This window comes from Engystomops pustulosus, chromosome 10 (assembly GCF_040894005.1).
Source record: "Engystomops pustulosus chromosome 10, aEngPut4.maternal, whole genome shotgun sequence".
NCBI lineage: Eukaryota > Metazoa > Chordata > Amphibia > Anura > Leptodactylidae > Engystomops > Engystomops pustulosus.
In genome coordinates this window covers 67,158,766-67,177,141 of record NC_092420.1, presented here as the reverse complement: position 1 = coordinate 67,177,141, position 18,376 = coordinate 67,158,766, and the positions used below count along the sequence as shown (strand labels likewise).

The 18,376-nt window shown below is 42.3% G+C and overlaps 1 protein-coding gene across 5 annotated transcripts in view; it reads right to left on the bottom strand.

Annotated features, from left to right (window-relative positions):
- FNBP1L (formin binding protein 1 like) overlaps positions 1–18,164 on the bottom strand; it is an 84,706-nt gene extending 66,542 nt beyond the window's left edge. For 2 of the 5 annotated variants that reach the window (XM_072129091.1, XM_072129092.1), the window contains exon 1: positions 17,963–18,163. In XM_072129091.1, coding sequence (XP_071985192.1) covers positions 17,963–17,986 — 24 coding nt within the window. In that variant the 5' untranslated portion in view covers positions 17,987–18,163. Of the gene's footprint in view, positions 1–17,962 lie in introns of all 5 variants that reach the window. The other 3 variants (XM_072129090.1, XM_072129093.1, XM_072129094.1) reach the window with 3 other exon arrangements.
- Positions 18,165–18,376: the final 212 nt, after the last annotated feature.

Genomic DNA, 18,376 nt, shown 5'->3' with positions numbered 1-18,376 from the left:
AAAGAGAAAGCAATTCAAATAAATGCTAATTTCAACTATTAATCCTAATTTTGTCATTGGGATAAAGAATGGAAAATCACAACCGTGAACAAAGGGGGAAAAAAACTCTACATTAATGACAGATCTCAGGTGGACAATGTACCACCACATTAAATTTTAGATCATTTAACATCAAAGGGAACCTGTCACCAGGGACCTCATTTTCACTAAAGACAGGTTGCAGAAGCTTATTACACCTGCAGTGCAAATCTGCCTCTCTGCCTTTTCTAAGAATTTGCATTACAATATAATTTTGTCTTATAACTTACCTTGCACCCTGACAAAATACTGGGGTAGTCACAGAGGATGATTTCAATAAAAAACATGTGCCTTGTCTGTGTTACTCACTCATCAGATTTTAGCCCCACCTTTGTGCTCCTGTACAGCTCCACCTCCTGCTCCTTCTCAGAGGTCACAGCCTGGTGAGATGACATCAATGAGGAAGGGACAGAGCTGTACAGGAGCACAAAGATGGAAGCAGCCTGCAGCTCAGACAAGTCACATGTTTTTTTAAATGCATCCAAACCAAAGCTCAACCTCTGGGACTACCCCAGGATTTTGTCAGGATGCAAGAATAAGTTATAACACACAATTATAATGCAAATGCTTAGAAAAGGCAGAGAGGCATGGGCAATGTCTTTAGTGAAAATGAGGTCCCTGGTGACAGATTCCCTTTAAAGTCTAAAAATTTCTGAATTAAAATTGAAACTTGCAAATTGGGTGCTTATGTGGCAAGAAAAAAAAAACTGTATAGAATTTTTCTACTTCGCTGAGGAGTTTAATTGGATCCCACACAATGGTAGGAGTAACAAATACAAAACTACAAAGGGTGCAAGCAATCAGTGTTATATATTGGCATAGTGCCCACCAGATTTCGATTATGTGCCACTTCCTCGTGCTGCTATTTGTACAATATAAAACCTACTGCACCTTCTGGACCACAAACAATGAACTTGTGGTATTCTCCAGAAGGGTTTTTATGACAGTCACGGGCCAAAAAAAAAAACAAAACAAAAACAAGCGTGTCCAACCCACCTAACCATGGGTCAGAAGTCATGAGAATCTCAAGAGGAGGAGCCGTATCCATCTGGCATTTTGACAGGTCATGTGGATGTATAAATCAATACTTAAGATAAAAATATCCCGTTAAAAGGAGGAAAATTGTTCTACATTTTGCACAAATTATTACAAAATAGTCAATAAAAGGAAAGTCAAAACTAGGGCAGTTGCAGACAATCATGGTTGGGCTAAGAGTCATGGAGTGACCACAGTGCAAGGGAAAGTAAATCCTTAGAATTTCGGAGTATATGATGCAAGAAGTCCCTTCTTGATCCCCTTAAAAAGCAGCACTGAGCTGCTGTCCTTAATATTTTAGGTGAAAAGGACTCCATGATTCATGGGACCACCCACACTTACCCAACACTACCTAAAAGACGTACCAAATGTATCATCCTGTATGAACTTCCGGGGTACACAGCATTGAATTCACACAGTCTGGTTCTTGGCTTTCTGAAGACAAGTCATTGTTACGAAATCCGTCCCATTGTTTGAGGTTATACTCATCCATGTGTTGTGCCAGTAGAGCGGGAATTACAACGCTGGGTACTACAGAAGCCGCTTTTAATCTTACTATTAAATGAGCCACACACTCATCACTACAGGGTGCAGGCATGAGGGGAAACCACGGAAAAACCCCGAAGGGAAAGGAATTCCACAATGCACTTTAATGGGCTACAGCTGGCACCTACATCCAGTATTTTCTTCTTAAGAGGAGGAATGTAAATAATGCAAGCAGCGACTTGGGAAGGATTTGATTTCCTATTTCCTCTGCCTTCTATCATTTGCCTAATGTCACAGAGGCTCAGACAATCCTCCTACTCAAGCCCAATGCTTATGTGTATTCTATGTCAGGGGCGCAGAAAAGAATAACAATCACATATTTATACCTAGTCACTCGTATACAGAGCGGAGGACAAGTAGTATGGATTTAACCGTGCGTCCGGGCCACATGTTGTTGGGGTCGGTTTTCCTCATATAAGGCACAAAGATTTGCAACTATACTAAGCAGTGGGTACAGGTGAGACCCAGCAAAGTCAGCCCTATGTCTATTCCTACAACCTGCACACATGGGCTGATTGGGTCTGCACATCCCAGATGATTTACATATGAGGAGTAATAAAACCTAACATTCCCATGATCCAAGAAGAATCAGGAGGCCCATTACACACCTACAACAATCTGCTGGCATGAAATATACAAAAACAACCTTTACTTTCATCCGTGTTGCTTGCCAAAAAAAAAGTGGATCAACTCAAAGATGTAAGAGACCAAAGATACTGCCAAAACTTTTCGCAGGAGACCGTAGTGATTGATCCTACTAGTGTAATAAATATACTGGTAACCCCACCATCACCACACAGCTGTGTGCTTTGCCCGGCCACTTTCACACATTTTGAAATGCAATTCATAGGCAGCAGAGAGGAGCTTGGTGCATTCGCACTTGTAAGCAATACAGAATATGTGGTCCTCATCGCTGATCATAAGCGTTTCACTGGGAAAACTTGAGTATATACCATGCACCACATTTATTAAGCACTTTAAACATTTGTTTTGCCTCTTGACAAAAGGAAGTGGCTTATCGGTAAAGAGGCACGGGAAAAGTTAGGCAACCGCCAGCACAAGTTTGATTAAACTTCTTACTATGGGAGAACCATTATTCTAGATATTTTTCCATCATTTTCTCTGGTAGCCATAATTGTATACTAAAAGTACCATTGCGTTTTGGCTCCCTAGGCCTCCTCGACCTCCACTGAATATCAAACAGATGTGTTAGTTGTTTCAGGAATCTGGAAGGAAATGTATCCATAACAATGTAGACAGTCAAGTCATGACTTATGTACAATGGAATTTTTTTTTTCCTACTCACACCGAGAGAGCAGGATACAAAGTATTCACACAATCTGCATCATAACCCAATGATAGGGTACACTCTGATTTCTGCTAAGAACAATATTAGCTCGGTAGCATCATGTGCTATAATCAGACGGAGACAGTAGTGAGAATGAATGATTACTGGGTGTATGGGCCAGCATGGTCTTATGGGCATATAGGTGGATGGCGGACTATGGATGATGCACCTGTGACCGCATTGTGAAGAGGGCAATACATTGAATCCTGAGAGGAGACCTCCAGTGACAGCACATTCTGTAAAGCAGTTTTACCAGATTTCTGCAAGTCACCACCCAGTACAGGCTGAATGCAGAATAATGCAGGACAGATGGGTTTGGCTTTGTAACACTTATTAACCGGCCGTACTTGGCATTACACAAGATGACACACAAGGAAACTTCTGATCTAATCTATGACTTATGACATGTTGACGGGAATTTCCTCAGTTTATACTATGCACCCAGCGAGTCGGACTTGCTGCTTTTTCTTTGGTCCATTGCCTTTGCACCTTCGGTGTGGATAACCCTCTTATGCTGTGGGATATATGGCTAAACATGGAAGATATGACGCTTGGAGCAGTCTCCTGTCAATGAGTTGCTTGTCACAGTGTTTGATTTTCATGAATATTTAAGCGGAAGTGTGAAGCTGTCTGTTTATAAGTATCACAAGATGACATCCGAATCACAGCCCATGGCATCAAATCTCGAGAACAGCTTGTGGCTCGGGGCACACACACCACAAAGCAGATAGAAGGGCTCGGCTGAGATGGACGTGGCAATATATATATATTATTGCTATGGTAATCTATAATATCAGTCAGTAAAAGGAAGGAAACCACTTATCAAAGGATCATGTAAGTAACTTAAAGCAGATACTGAAGACCTCTGGCATTGATGACCAATCCTAAGCATAGGCCAACAAAATCTTCATCTTGGTCAGCACAATGTCCAGGCTACATTGCAGATCCAGATGCAATATGGGCTCATGCACACACACGGCAGTATCATAGATCCATTCCTGCAGAACTGCCATATAAACACATGAGCCCATTAAAGAACACAATTATATATCAAATTCCAAACAAAGGTTTATGTTTCTTCATTGGCAAAAAATTGAATCTTCCATACCTCTCCCCTAGAAATGTTACTACTAGGGCAGAAAATATCTATGTACCATGAGACTGGCAGAGCTATTATGGAGCGGTACAGGGGCTTGTACTGCTATACAGCAATAAATAAGACACAGGTAAGTAGCCGATAAATGACTGCAGATTACTTCAGTTCACACTCGGGTGGCTGGCACAGAGTAGCTCAACATTTCCAGTTCCTATCTCTGGACAGAGTATAATAAAGGTGAGTACACGAATGTCCATGAATCATTTACACAAACAGATTGAGTAACAAATACCTGAAAGTATGACATATGTGACCTGTATACTACCCACATATCGACATAAACCAGCAGAATACATTACAAGTATGAAACGTAAGGCATTTGATGCATCTTCTTCTCTATAAAGTATACAGGGTAATAACAGATGCCATTGACATTACAGATACATATGAATATTGACAGTCCATTTTTAGCCAGCCGATGTTCCCACGTCACTCTAGAGAGTAATGTGTTAATATGAAGCCGCCCCACAGGCTTCACAAGAACTGCAAGCAGTGGCAAACAATGACAGCGGTGAATAAATGTCACTCTGAGGAAGGATATAATCCTGCAGCAAGACTTACCTGCTCGCTCATGACCTGTGACATGATACAGCAGAAGCCAAACTCCCCTACAACTACACAACACCCTTTATTGTCTGCTACAAATAGAAACCACTAGTATTTACCTGTATGCAAAACAAAATATAAAAACTGACAAGTATAAAACAAGTAGCGACTTGATCCATCAGATCTGATCAGTAAATGAATTATCAATATTTATAAATTCACAGGGGGATAAAGGGGTTGTATCAAGTAAGCAACATATTCCCTATTCACAGGATAGGACAGTGATGGCAAACCGTTTAGACACAGAGTGCCCAAACAGCAACCAAAACCCACATATTTTTTGCAAAGTGCCAATGTAACGATTTAGGCAGTAACTTATTACTCCCTACTCCTTCACAGGTTTAAATTGTATAGGCACCAGAGGACACCAATACAGTAAAAAGGAGAAATTCGGATTATCATTGTAGCTTCCTTCAAGGGTCCTGAGCTGCCTGGGAGTACAAGAGGCCTTGTGCCCTGTTTGGTGGACTCTGCGCTGGGGTGAAGGCGCGGTTGTCCAGAGAGGGCTCAGAGTGCCACTTTTGGCACCCGTGCCATAGGTTCGCGACTACTGGGATAGAGGATAACAATCTGATTGGTTGGGATCCGACTGCTGGGACCTCCACCCGTTATGAGAATTGGGGCCCCAGGTATCCGCAGGAAAGGGACCTGTTCTTACCAATGGGTGGAGTGGTAGGACAAGCTTGCACCCTAGTGCACAAGGGTCTGGTATCTCCAGCTCTCCCAATCACCAAGTGAGTGACTGTCAAGCTTGTAAATTACTGACAGTCCCGTACTATTGAATGAAGTGGCAGGACACAAATTAGTGACAACAGGACCCCCATTGTTGTGATTGGTGGGGGTTCCATCAGTTTGGCCCTCAACAATTAGCTTATCACCTTTCCTGTTGATACACAATAAGGAGGCAAATCATAAAACATGACATGACCAGTAGATTGCCAGAGAGCTAAACACTTTCCAGCTCTACAGAAGTCTGGTCCATGATGCCAATCACAGCAGAGGGGGCGTTCGGAGGTTGGGAGAGCTTGACATCTGTACAAAACTCTTCATCTTCTTAACCAATTTACATCTCACTTCAAAGTCAGGGAGGTGAAGAGTTTTGCACTGAGGTCAAGCTCTCCCCACCTGCTGTGATGGCACACAAGGGTGTCAAAGGGGTCACTCAGAGCTTGACTGCAGTGCTAAATTCTCATCTTCTATGACTTTATCCAACCAATTTACATCTCACTTTAAAGTTGATTTTGTGGATGATGCCACACATACTGCACCATCAAAAAAAAAAAAACAAAAAAACATTATCTGAAGATATTAGCTGCTTCACAATACACTGGCATTGAATACAAAGCTCTAGCCATAATGGGAACCTGAAACAAAAACACTTTTTGATTTTCACTACAGCAACTTACAGAGAAAAAATAAATGACTTTTTTAAATATAATTTTTAAAGCCAAAACCTTACACCCTTCATAAAGGGTAATAATGAAAGCAGCTGGTTCTTCACCTTTTCTTTTAAGAGAAAATTAAAAAATGATGCGTCAATCCAACCCCAAATTGTTTTCTAATAATTTGTTGAACTCTAGAATAACCATTTAAATCAATGTAAAATTTCCAAAAATGTTCATATTGTAGTAATGGAAAGAAAGGAAGAGCGGCCGCTAGTCAATCATTGTGCCACTTACCTCTAGGAAAAATTTTAAAAAAAACTTCGATACACGCTTTCTTTCTTTCTTAATGATAAAAGATGGTTATAATTCACCAGACAGCAGATACACTGTATTTAAACACCACAAGCCTGAAATAGAAATCCAGCATCGAAGGCCATTGTGGATATTTGTATGCACCCCGGACAATCAATGCAGCCAGTTTCCTTTGTTAAAATGCAATTTGAGGACAGTTTCTAAAATTCACATTTTACACATCCCAATTACCAGAAACAGGATTAGCGGCAAGAAAAGAACAATGAGTATCTCGCTATAATGTAGGATCCCGTCTGGCAGTGAAAGGGTCTGAGTAATCTTTACCAGTCTGCCATGTCACTTGTGCTAATCTGCTTTGTTTCATCTGCTAATGATCTTCCCAGAGTCCTGCTGGATGGAAGAACAGGGTAACGCTCCGATTCCCTCCTTCCCCACAGCAAAGCTCCGATTCTGAAAGAGTGCATCCAAGGAGGGGAGTTTCACAAATTTGGCTTTATAAAATATCCAAGACGCTCAGCACACAAACATAGAATTTGTCCGAGTGCCATCTGTTGTTCTAAAGCCTGGCACATGTCCCATGTATTTCTATGGCCTCACACATACAGTGGTTGTGGCTTTCGGACATCCCAAGCAGGTGCTACTCCTGTCCTTACCATGATCTGAGTGCAAGTAGCATCACGCACTGTTGACAATGGGTCCGGTCATTGCAACCCAAGAGCAAAGCATGGTTGTGCGCAGGTGGACTTATACGTTGGTGCTGTTGATCCATGCAGGGTGCGCAGTCCTGGACACTGTAGTCAGTCCATAAGACAAAATCATACGACAATGCTCACTTATACATGGCACATATTTAAAAAATCCAGAGCATAATAATAGAGAAGTGGATGGGACATAAAGTATACAAATTCAGAAACATATTAAGGCTGCAAGTTTTTTTTGTGGTGGATTAGCAACCTCTTTAATGCACCCCCTGCAGCAGCAAAAAAGCAGCATGAACCCACATCAGAATTTAATCCATTTCATCATTCTGCCACCTTTAATACTCAAAGTGAACCTATGATCTTTGGGTCGTAAAGTGCTGCAGAATTTGTTGGTGCTATATAAAAATAATTTATAATTAAAATAATATTATTATATTAATGGTGCAGCATGTCCCATCAGTCTATGCACTAGCAAGTTTTAGGCCGAGTTCACATTACATCATTTGTATACGCTCAGCGTATATGTCGGGAGCTGAGTGCACCCATTGACATATACTGGCAGACAGAGGCATAGTTGTTGCCTCCATCTGACCAGTATGCGTCACATCCAGGTAGCGATGGAAAGACGTAGCACCCTGCTCTCTCCTGCTGAGCGACTTATAGTCTCAGAGACAATTCAAGCCCATGAGGAACAGATGCAGTGTATTGCATCCCTCGCTGAGCAGATACATCGCTCAGCAGGAAGGAGGACACCGGTGATGTCTTATATGGATAGTGAAATCACTGGGGAAAAACTCAGAACATCAGCAGCATCCAAACTCCGGGCCATTGCTGTTGCTTTCCCCTGCCTGCATTCAGGGAGGTGGAGGAGGGGGTCCCAGCTGACATATCCCACTGTATAAGCATGCAATGGGATACATCCATCCCATACATTGTGAGGACAAGTCATGAATCCGACTTGTCTTGAAAAAATATTGCACAAAACGTCATGACATGAACGACATGAACCCAGCCTAAAGATGCATTCACATGACCGTATGGAGAATGCATTTGCAGCCGTACATACATCCCCCATAGACAGCAATGGCCACACATGTGGCACCGTGCCGCTCCGTACATGGGGAAAAGATAGGACATCTCAGAACACAACATCAAAAAGACATGTCCTACCTTTCCCAATACAATGTGCATTTCTATGGAGAGGGATCACCCCTCCTCTCCATCGCACTGGACCTATGGACGCCCGGCTACAGCCCAGCAGGGATAGGTTTGTGTGCATCTAGCCTTACTCTGCTGGAGGAGAGCAATGACTCTGCCAGCTCTGAAACAAGGGAACAAACACAACTTTTCACTGGCAGTATAAACTTTCTAAAAGCAGACTGAAGGGATTAGGATCACCAACTTTGATGTTCTGTATTTCAGACTTGCTTATTAAATATGGGTCCCAAAACTGAGGCCATTTCCCCGTAAAAAAATAAATAAATAATACTGTAAAATAATGCAATGTACTTGTGCAAAGATCATTCCATGCCACAACAACCAATACCTCCTGTTACAATCTTTCCAACTTAAGAGCCATTGGAAAAAAAAAAAAAAAAGATACAATAACTGTCTTAAAATTCCAAGCATCAGTTCTATTGGATTCTGTAATAATAAATCAAGAAACGGCAAGGAAAAAGGAGACTATCCAGGCGCAGGAAGCCATTGTATGCAGCAGGTGTCTGTTGAATATATAATACAATTATATTTTGCAGACGTATCTGGTAACTACGTAATGAGCCACCAGGATATTCTGGTTACGTTAACAGTCAATTAGAGACCAATAACACAAAACCCTAGCAACAGTGTTATTACCATACATCTTACAATGGGAGAACAGCCAAATGATTTGCACAGAACATCAGAAAAAAGGGACTTCTGTAGATTTGATGAAAATATAAGCCGAGGTTTAAACATTTAGACAGATGTCCACACACTTAAAGGGATCTATTCCTATATTCAACAGCTTAATACAGGTGGTCCCCTACTTAAGGACACCCGACATACAGACAACCCATAGTTACAGACAGACCCCTCTGACCTCTGGTGAAGCTCTCTGAATGCTTTACTATAGTCCCAGACTGCAATGATCAGCTGTAATGAGTCTGTAATAAAGATATATTGATAATCCTTGGTCCCATTACAGCAAAAAATGTTTAAACTCCAATTGTCACTGGGGCAAAAAAAATTTTTTATCTGGATCTACAATTATAAAATACACAGTTTCGACTTACATGCAAATTCAACTTAAGAACAAACCTCCGGCCCCTATCTTGTACGTAACCCGGGGACTGCCTGTACTGTCTTCTACCATTCTACAATTTTAGCAGGGGTAGCTGTATTGTACACCACGAGGCGTTTTTCTATCTAGCGCAAAAACTTAAGTGCTGGATGCCTCAAATGACCCCTTAGAAAACTTTGGGATTATCTCTGCACTAATAAAAGGAGCAGCAGGTTGAGCATGTGTCCCGCTACTCCATTCAGTATACCGTATTTTTCAGACTATAAGGCGCACAACCATTAAATGCCTGCTAAAACGTCTAGGTTCATTTATAAGGCGCATCGGATTATAAGGCGCACCTGATTATAAGGATGAATGACCAGCAGGTGGCAGACCTGTACACAGTTCAAGGCAGCCTTTGTCTAAGTACGGTTCATATATAAGGTGCACCTTTAATTTCTGAGAAAATCAAAGGATTTTTTGTGCGCCTTACAGTCCGAAAAATATGGTATATGGAAGATATGGAAATATCCAGGCACTAATAGACAGCTGCTCCATTCATTACTCGGTCTAATATATATATATATATATATATATATATATATATATATATATATATATATATATATATATATATACACACATATATATATATATATATACACAACTATCTATATGTATGCCCATGTTAGGATTAATGAAGCTGGTATCAGCAGACTCCATTACACTAACCCTTATACATCCTAATGACATACCATTCTTCAAATATCTTCATAAAATGTATGATCATCTCATCTTAATACTACGCACCCAATCCATCAACTCTATAAACTTGCAAATATAAAATGAGTAGAAGCTGCCAAACCAATTGCTAACCAGCTATTAAGCAGTGAAAAAGCTTACGAATGGAAACATAACACACTAATGTTTCACATTGGCAAAACAGAAGCAAAACATTTGAGACATTGCACTGTAATTTGTGAATTCACAACATAAGGGTCCTTTAAATCCGACGAATCTAATTACTAAGACCTAATAGATTAGAAGATGTTATTTTATTCATCCCACCAATTGAGCTGGAAATCTATGCAAGGTCTCCAGCAAACGGTCAGCGACTCCGTCCTTTGTGAGAATCGCACTCTCTGCTCTCCGGCGTCATAGCAGGGGCCGGTGCCAAATGATACTGGCATATCGGAGGAACATCCAAATGCACAGTGTGTGTTCTCGGCTTTGTAATTCACTAGTTGCCATGGCAACTATAAAAGTATTGCGAGTGTCCTTCGCATACAGGGAGGTTAAAATATTTTCCACATTTCTACCATCTAGTGTGTCACATCTGTAGATCCGCCATGATATTTCAAGACGAGGTGGAGGATTTACATAACTAAATACTAGCAAGGAATTATTTCGTTCAGGAACAACGGGCACTTAGGCTAATCCATGGAATACAAAGAACATACGAAAGCTACAAAATATCCTCCTGATTCACTTCACAAATATTCAGTGATCTCAGGCTGTAATCCACGACATCCTGTGCTGGTGTAGTGGAGGTGCTCGGATTACATCCAAGGGGTTCTAGACTCCTAACCAGGTCATACAAGTCACGCCTGTTCCTCCAGATACTGCCAGCTCCAAGTGGCAGCAAATACTGTACACATACAATGGTAGGAAACCAAGGGCCCAGTGCACGGTGTGAAGTATACATCCTACAAACAGCGTGCACCCGGCACTTAGCTCAAAGTTCACCAAAACCTGCAAAAAACTAAAAAGGTAAACGCTAGATATAAACCAGGTAATAACCAAAGATCAACATCTTTATTTCTTACTGCTAACATATAAACTTCTGCTTGAAGGTTGATAGCCAGAGCTCATATTTATTAGGGCTTGTACACTGGAAATATGGAGTACAAACCCTGAACACAATTCCTGGCACACGGGTGTGAAGGGGGTGTAGCCAGGGGTGCAGTGGGCCGGCACAGGGTGTTCTTGCCCCATGCTGTGCACTGTGCCCGTTCAGGTGCAGACTAGGGCGCAGTTCTACGCCAGGTCAGACCTCACAGCAAAGAAGCCTGACCGGATTTATCTGTCTGGAGCCTCCTGATTGATCCGGTGGGTGCCAGGGGCACCATCATACTCTGGTGCTAACTGTGATAAATGTACCTTTACAAAGCCCAAACTCATGCTATGGAAAACTGCATTCAATTTAGTGAATTGTGAGAATATTAAAATCATGTGTCGCCTTGTGCAGAATTTTACCTAGTCTATAGGTGAAATCTGCAATATAGAATAATAAGCAACAGACTGCAAAATAATAAGCAAAAAAGCTTGTGGCATGTGCACCGGCCACACATCTGCTAAATAAGTAGGTTCAGTGACAGAAAGCAATGATATTGTAATGGTCTGACCAGGAAATGCACCCAAATGCATCCAGTTTGTAGAGAACTACATAAAGGATTTCAAGAATACTTTTATTATTTCTGTCCATTAGGCAGTTTCAGAAAAATTCCCATTTTTTTTTGTATGCTAATGAACACCCAGATCACGGCTTTCCACAACTTTTGTGAGGACAAGGTAGACACTGGGAGGAGAGGGAAAATGTTTAGGTGGGAAAAATAGTGCTGCAAGTGGCATAGGTGCACCAAGGGCCTCATTAGCATATATGAAACCGGGAATATCTTGGAAATGGTATAATGTACAGAAATAAAAAGGTAGCGTATGTTTGGAATCTCATTCCATTTCTGCACAACGTGCTATCAGCATATTAGAATGCTTGGTGGAGATTTAAAAAGATCCCAATATTTATATCGGCCTGCTAGGATTTGAGACTTTTTCATTGATTACAGTATGTAGCAGGTTTTCTGGATATCACAGTGCTAACCTATCTCTTGTGTCACCCCCTCATCCTCATAGACTGTAATGTCATGTGTGCAGGGCCCTCACTCCCATTGTTCCATATGACCACTTGTACTCTGTAATGTAGCATTTAATTTGTATATGTCCCTATTATTTGTAAAACGCTACGGAATATGATGGCCCTATATAAGATTATTATTATTATTTCAATTGAATGGGACATAACTAAGATCCATATTAATCCAGAGCCCTCCTTGCTTACCAGCAGTCACAGTGTAGCTATCAGTTATGTCACATCCATAACACTACGACTTGTTTTGCTGTTCTCTTATTGTCTTGACACTACTCACAAAACTTGTATGCTATTGTGTTAAACACTTCTACCTTTTCTATCTTTTGACGCTTCTGTGAAAATGTGAAGTGTTGTCAGGTATGATTTATCTCATTCTTAGCTGGTTACTAACAGACAGGATTATATTTAGTTGTGAGACAGATCTTATATAAAGACATCAGAGAACCCCAACTTTATATTAATTAAGTAATAAATACCCCTACATATTAAGACTGGACTGCAAAAAAAAAAAAAAAAAAAGGGAGATCCAGGTATGGAAAATCCTAAGAACCTGATATCCCTCGCTCCTGGATCTGTCAACAAGAAGAAAGCAAATAGGAAAGACAATGCAGGCCTAAGTGAAAAGGTCAGCAGGTCCCCCTGTGTTATGTACTGTGTACATGGAGAATTATGTCTCCAATACAAAGGAAAGTTATTTCAGAAAGTTGATATCCACGGAAGGAGCAATAATGTCGCGACAGTTTCCTTCTCCCAGATGAGCAGCCAATTCATGTAAAAAAACACAAATTTTCTCAATAGGGTTCAGCCCAGAATGCATCAACTCCTAGGAAAATCCAGGCCTGGCCCTTAGACGATGAAAACTCATGTTAGTCATGCCAACAACCATCACCTGCCTTTCCCCAGGACCTTCTGCTACACGTCCATTATTTAAGCAGAAAAATAGACTGGTACACTTGCTGTTATTAATAACAGAAGTTATAAGTAAACCTGCCAAATACAGGTGTGAACTTGGCCCTAAATAACAACGGTAAAGTACAAAAACTTTTGCCTAGCTAAAAAAAAAAAAACAAAACAACAACTCTCTAATTTACACTCATTAGCTACCTCTGTAGCCGTTTGCCTGCTAGCAGATGTTTTACCTTGGCCCTCTGGCTGCTCTGCCTGCCTTAGGGTGATGCCACAGGTGGCGTTTCGAACCCATTTTCAATCCGTTTTGAATCCATTTTTGGTCCTTTTTGAGCAAAACGCATGCTTTTTGCTTAAAAATGGGCCAAAAAAGGATTCAAAACACCATGTGTGGCATCGCCCTTAGTTTATCTAGGGTGCCATGGGAATTCGTATTTGAAGCTGGAGAGGAGGGTGGATCTCGTTAGGAGGGGCACTAAAAGGCACGCGCTCCTGAGCTGTAGATGCTGGGTACAGGAGAAGATCAGTTCTGATAAATCAGGCACCCATTCATTATTCACCCCCCGTTAATGTACAGTCAGCAGGTTGTCTGTAAGCTGAGCGACCTAGCTCATCTGGCTGGACAGTACGATCACTTTTTTATAAAGTGTTTCTTAGGTGAATATGGAAGTTCCTGGCTTAACAAACACCATTTCCAACCCCTAGAAGATGTACCAAGCATGTACACGAGGGCAGTCTACTCTCAGTACATGCCCTTTAAACATTAAAGGGCTTTCCCCACAAAAGAATTAAGGCTCTGTCCACGGGATAGGGGCTAACATGCTGATTGGTGGAAGTCTCAGTGACGCAACATTCTGCAGTCTCCGTCAGCTCCATAGAGATGAATGAAACAGAATGGACATGCGCAACCGTCTGCTCCGCTCATCTCGGGGAGCGATGAGGGTTCTGGCGGAGGTACCCCGGACCCTTCAAACCCCCAAGTTCTCATGATCTGTAGGGGTCAGCAAGTTAGGCCATATCCTATCCTAGGGCCTGACTTGTTTCATGGGAAAACCCCTTTAAATCTTTGGTGTCCCTACCCAAATAATTGCAAGCAGTAACAATGCCATCCCTACAGGGAAAGCAGTTCCAAGTCTAGAAGAATAAGCCCACTCTACAACACAAGCAATAGATGCATCAAGTTTTCTAAAAATAGACTGATTCCTGATGTAGTCACATTTTATATATTTCAGAGACGTTCGTGTAGTCACAAGGCACAAATCCCGCCGGAGCTGTATGTGATGATTTATGTTAAAATAACCTCTATAAACTATAATCCGTTCATCATGGAACTTGTCATCTAGTAATTTACAGCACAACATACTGTAATAGATCAGCAACAGGATCTCTATATAGGCTTAAACAAAAGCAGACCTCACATATCCTGAGAAGACACTATCCGCTATTCTGGTCACAAGATGTTCCAGCAGAGATACAAGTCTTCAGGAAGACACATCACATCGGAAATTAGATTTAGCAGCTCGAATCTCATGGATTCTATGGGTAAAGCAATTTGGACATCCCCCTAATAGCTTGGTTTTTACTACAACACATCCCAAAACAAGGACAGCCTTCCCAAATAGAGGATTTCCTGCTCAGCTCTGCAGATACAATGACTACAAAAATAATAATAGTAACTGCACCAATTACACCCAAAACTAAAGCCATGACTCTACTTTACAACAATTAGGATTAAGGAAGATTAAAAAAAAAATACTTAAATGCTTTTACCCAAGCACAGAGGTCAGATATATCATCCCGAATCCTCTAATACAGTGTGAAGTCCCTATTGTATGTATTATACATATCCTGCTGGAGATGAGGCAATATAATATACGCTGCCTTCAGCTTATCATTTACTCTGGAAGCAGATAATGACTCATTTATATTGCAACATGAAGCTTTAGGTGTCCGGCATGTGACAATATCATACACGGAGGCTCTGTATATCAGGATGACGACAGCAGTGCAATAACCCAACTTCAGATACCCCCATACAGTATCTGACTGGACCACCAGAGGATCCTATAATGGACCCAGTGTCTGACCTGATACAGGAGCCCAGAGATACAGAAGGAGACAAGTTGAAGGCTACTTGGCCATTCCCCTGGATACCACCTGAATAATTTTATCTGGTGGGCCCAGGGAACCCATTTCGACACTACCCCATGCACAGTGTAGGATTGCAACTAAGCCCCATTCACTACCTGAAAATAAAACGGGTGGTCAAGAGTGGTGCCATATTTTACCATTCTTGAACAACCCCTTTAAGGTCCAGTTCACACCTGTAAGTGGACCTCTTATCTTCATTCACTAAACAGATAATGAAAATAACGGGATCAGTTAAAATTTTATGGAATTGATTTCGATGGACTTTTAAATGGCTTTGGTTTGTACCTCTTCCATATAAAGGTAGCGCTAAAGTGTCGTGTCAAATAGCGAAAGACATGACAAATCAATAACTTTCAACAGAACTGATTGTTTCAACAACGGAAGATAATAAGGGAGATTTGAACGCAGATGTGAACTGGGCCTAAACGTAATACATAAAAGGGAGCAGTAGGAGCTTAGTGTATGGATACAACCAGAGACTTGCAAAAAAAAAATTTACAATTGATGAGAAGCTGTACGACACTTGCCTCATTTATTCTACATAAACATTCAGAATATTTTAGACTTATGTAGAAAGAACCTTCATCCCCCGGCACTGGATACAAGTGACAAGAGAGACGCATCCATCAGAGAAGGATCTGCTATGAGTCAGTGAATGGACAGGACACAGACTCATTTCCTCCTCTTACAGACTCGCTCTGCATGTGGTCTTACAGAGCGTCATTATAGATTATACTTTATCATGACACCATAGTACATGACGGCGATTACTCTCATACATAAGCTTCACCTATGATCACTTTCACTTTCTAAACTTCACTCAGTCTACAAAACCTGCCCAGAATAATACATTACTTTATATACAAAAGTCATGAAACCTTTATAAGAGGTCAGTGCACACGCCACAAGCAGCGATTACTCCCAACTACACCGAGTGTGCCTGTATCTCCAAAAGGGAAAAAAAGACAGCTCCTTTATTTATATAGCGCACACAGATAACGCAGCACAGCACAGAGCTTTCCAAATCTGTTCCTGTCCCCAATGGGGCTCACAATCTAATCAATCTACCAGTATGTTGTGAAGTGTAGGAGGAAACCTGGGGACTCGGAGGAAACCCACACAAACAGGGAGAGAACATACAAACTATTTGCAGATGTTGACTCTGGGACTTGAACCCAGGACCCCAGCGCTGCAAGGCTGTAGTGCTAACCACTAAGCCACCTTGATGTCCTAGTCAGGCACATTGAGGAATAAAGGATGGGGCATAGATATGAGGCATATCTTGCTAGACCCTTCCTTACCCCACAAGCATCTTATAGGAAAGGGTTAGGAGACCCCTGCCACTTATTCAGCTTAGAGTTTTCTCTACCATAATAACAATAGGCCAAGTGTTGTATGTAAACATTATAGGGACAGATGAGTAAGTTGCTAGCAAACTTCACTCTTTTCTTTACTACAGGACTAGTCCTATTTATGAAAACTATAGAATAAGGCAATTCTGGAATTCAAAGCTTTATTTGTTGCACTCAGACATAGCACATTGCATTGAGGTGTGTGAGATAGATATAGATGTGTGTATATCACACACACCTCTGATCTATAAGCCAAGTCTAAACGATAAGTATGTGAATACCTCGAGGAGCCTGAGACAGTATCCAGTGCCCTCCTATCAGCAGACACTTCTCAGGCCCCTGGGTACGCCTTGCACTTGGCATTCGGAGGCCCTGGATGGGGGTGATATACAGTGTAGCTCCTTTTTAACGCAATGTATCCTTCTCCATTGGAGGAAGCAGAGGCCCCCATTCAGGTTACTTGGAAGGGGTGTATGAGCGCACCGGGTACAGTCACCCGGCCATTACTACGGCTAGTAACCAGGTGATTACACACCGCACTGTTGTTGTGTGTACTCACACTCAGATTTGTTTGCATACTCAGTTACCTAAGGCAAAAATCACTGAAAGGAGAAGAGGAGCCCAAAGGGAAGACGCTGTCCCCGGCCTCAGTACATATAGTAAAGCGCCCCCCCCCCCCCAGTATAGCGCTATAGGGGTGCACCATCACCCACATACAGAAAGACAATTGTAAATGGCGATTGTTGATGGAAAGAGGTATAGAAGGGAGAAGGTGTCACCTAAACATTGCACGTACAAGACCCCAAAATCTGTGCCTGCCTGACTGTGACCAGGAAGAGCAGATGAAAGAAAGGGTGTGATCTGTCTGCTAGCAGCCACAGACAAAAGCCGCCCTTCACCTGGCAATGTGCACACACCCCAGCACTGATACTACACACAATGCAGGAGCACAGCACGACTCTGCCAATACAATGGGCACCCGGTCATGACCAAAACTAACACCGGTCTCATCAGCATGCGAGGGGAGAAACGCAGCACGTCCCGCTCATGTGTGTGCACAGTCCCCTATAGACTGTGTGGCCACAGCTCAGCACCGCCCGCACCTGGCACAGCTTCTCCTCCGGACCTCCAAATCACCTTCACACCCTCCCAGGAAACAATTGCACCCAGGCAGGACTGGGTGACCCCGGACACACTTACCCACAGCTCCGTGCCCCAGCTCATGGCTCCGGGTGTCGGGGGGGACAGGGCGGCTATATACGGCTCTTACACGGAGGACGGGCGGCTCGGGCTCCTGGTTGTAGCTCCTTCCTTGTGTTGTGTGAAGATTGGGAAGGAGGAGGAGGGGGAGCCCTGAGAGGGAGGGGAGAGGAGGCGGGAATGGCCGGGAGGAGGAGGAGGAGGAGAGGGCTGGGATGGGCAGGAAGGGAAGACATGGGACACGGGGACTCTAGGTGACTACCTTCCTGTCACACCTGACCCGCTCTTATTACTATGAGGCCTCTTGTCCCCAAAGCAGGTTCTGACCCAAAGTGCCATTCATATTCTGTTTCACAGAGGAACTTTCCAGAACCCCTCTTACATAACAGGGTGCAGCACCCCGGGGTCTCTTGG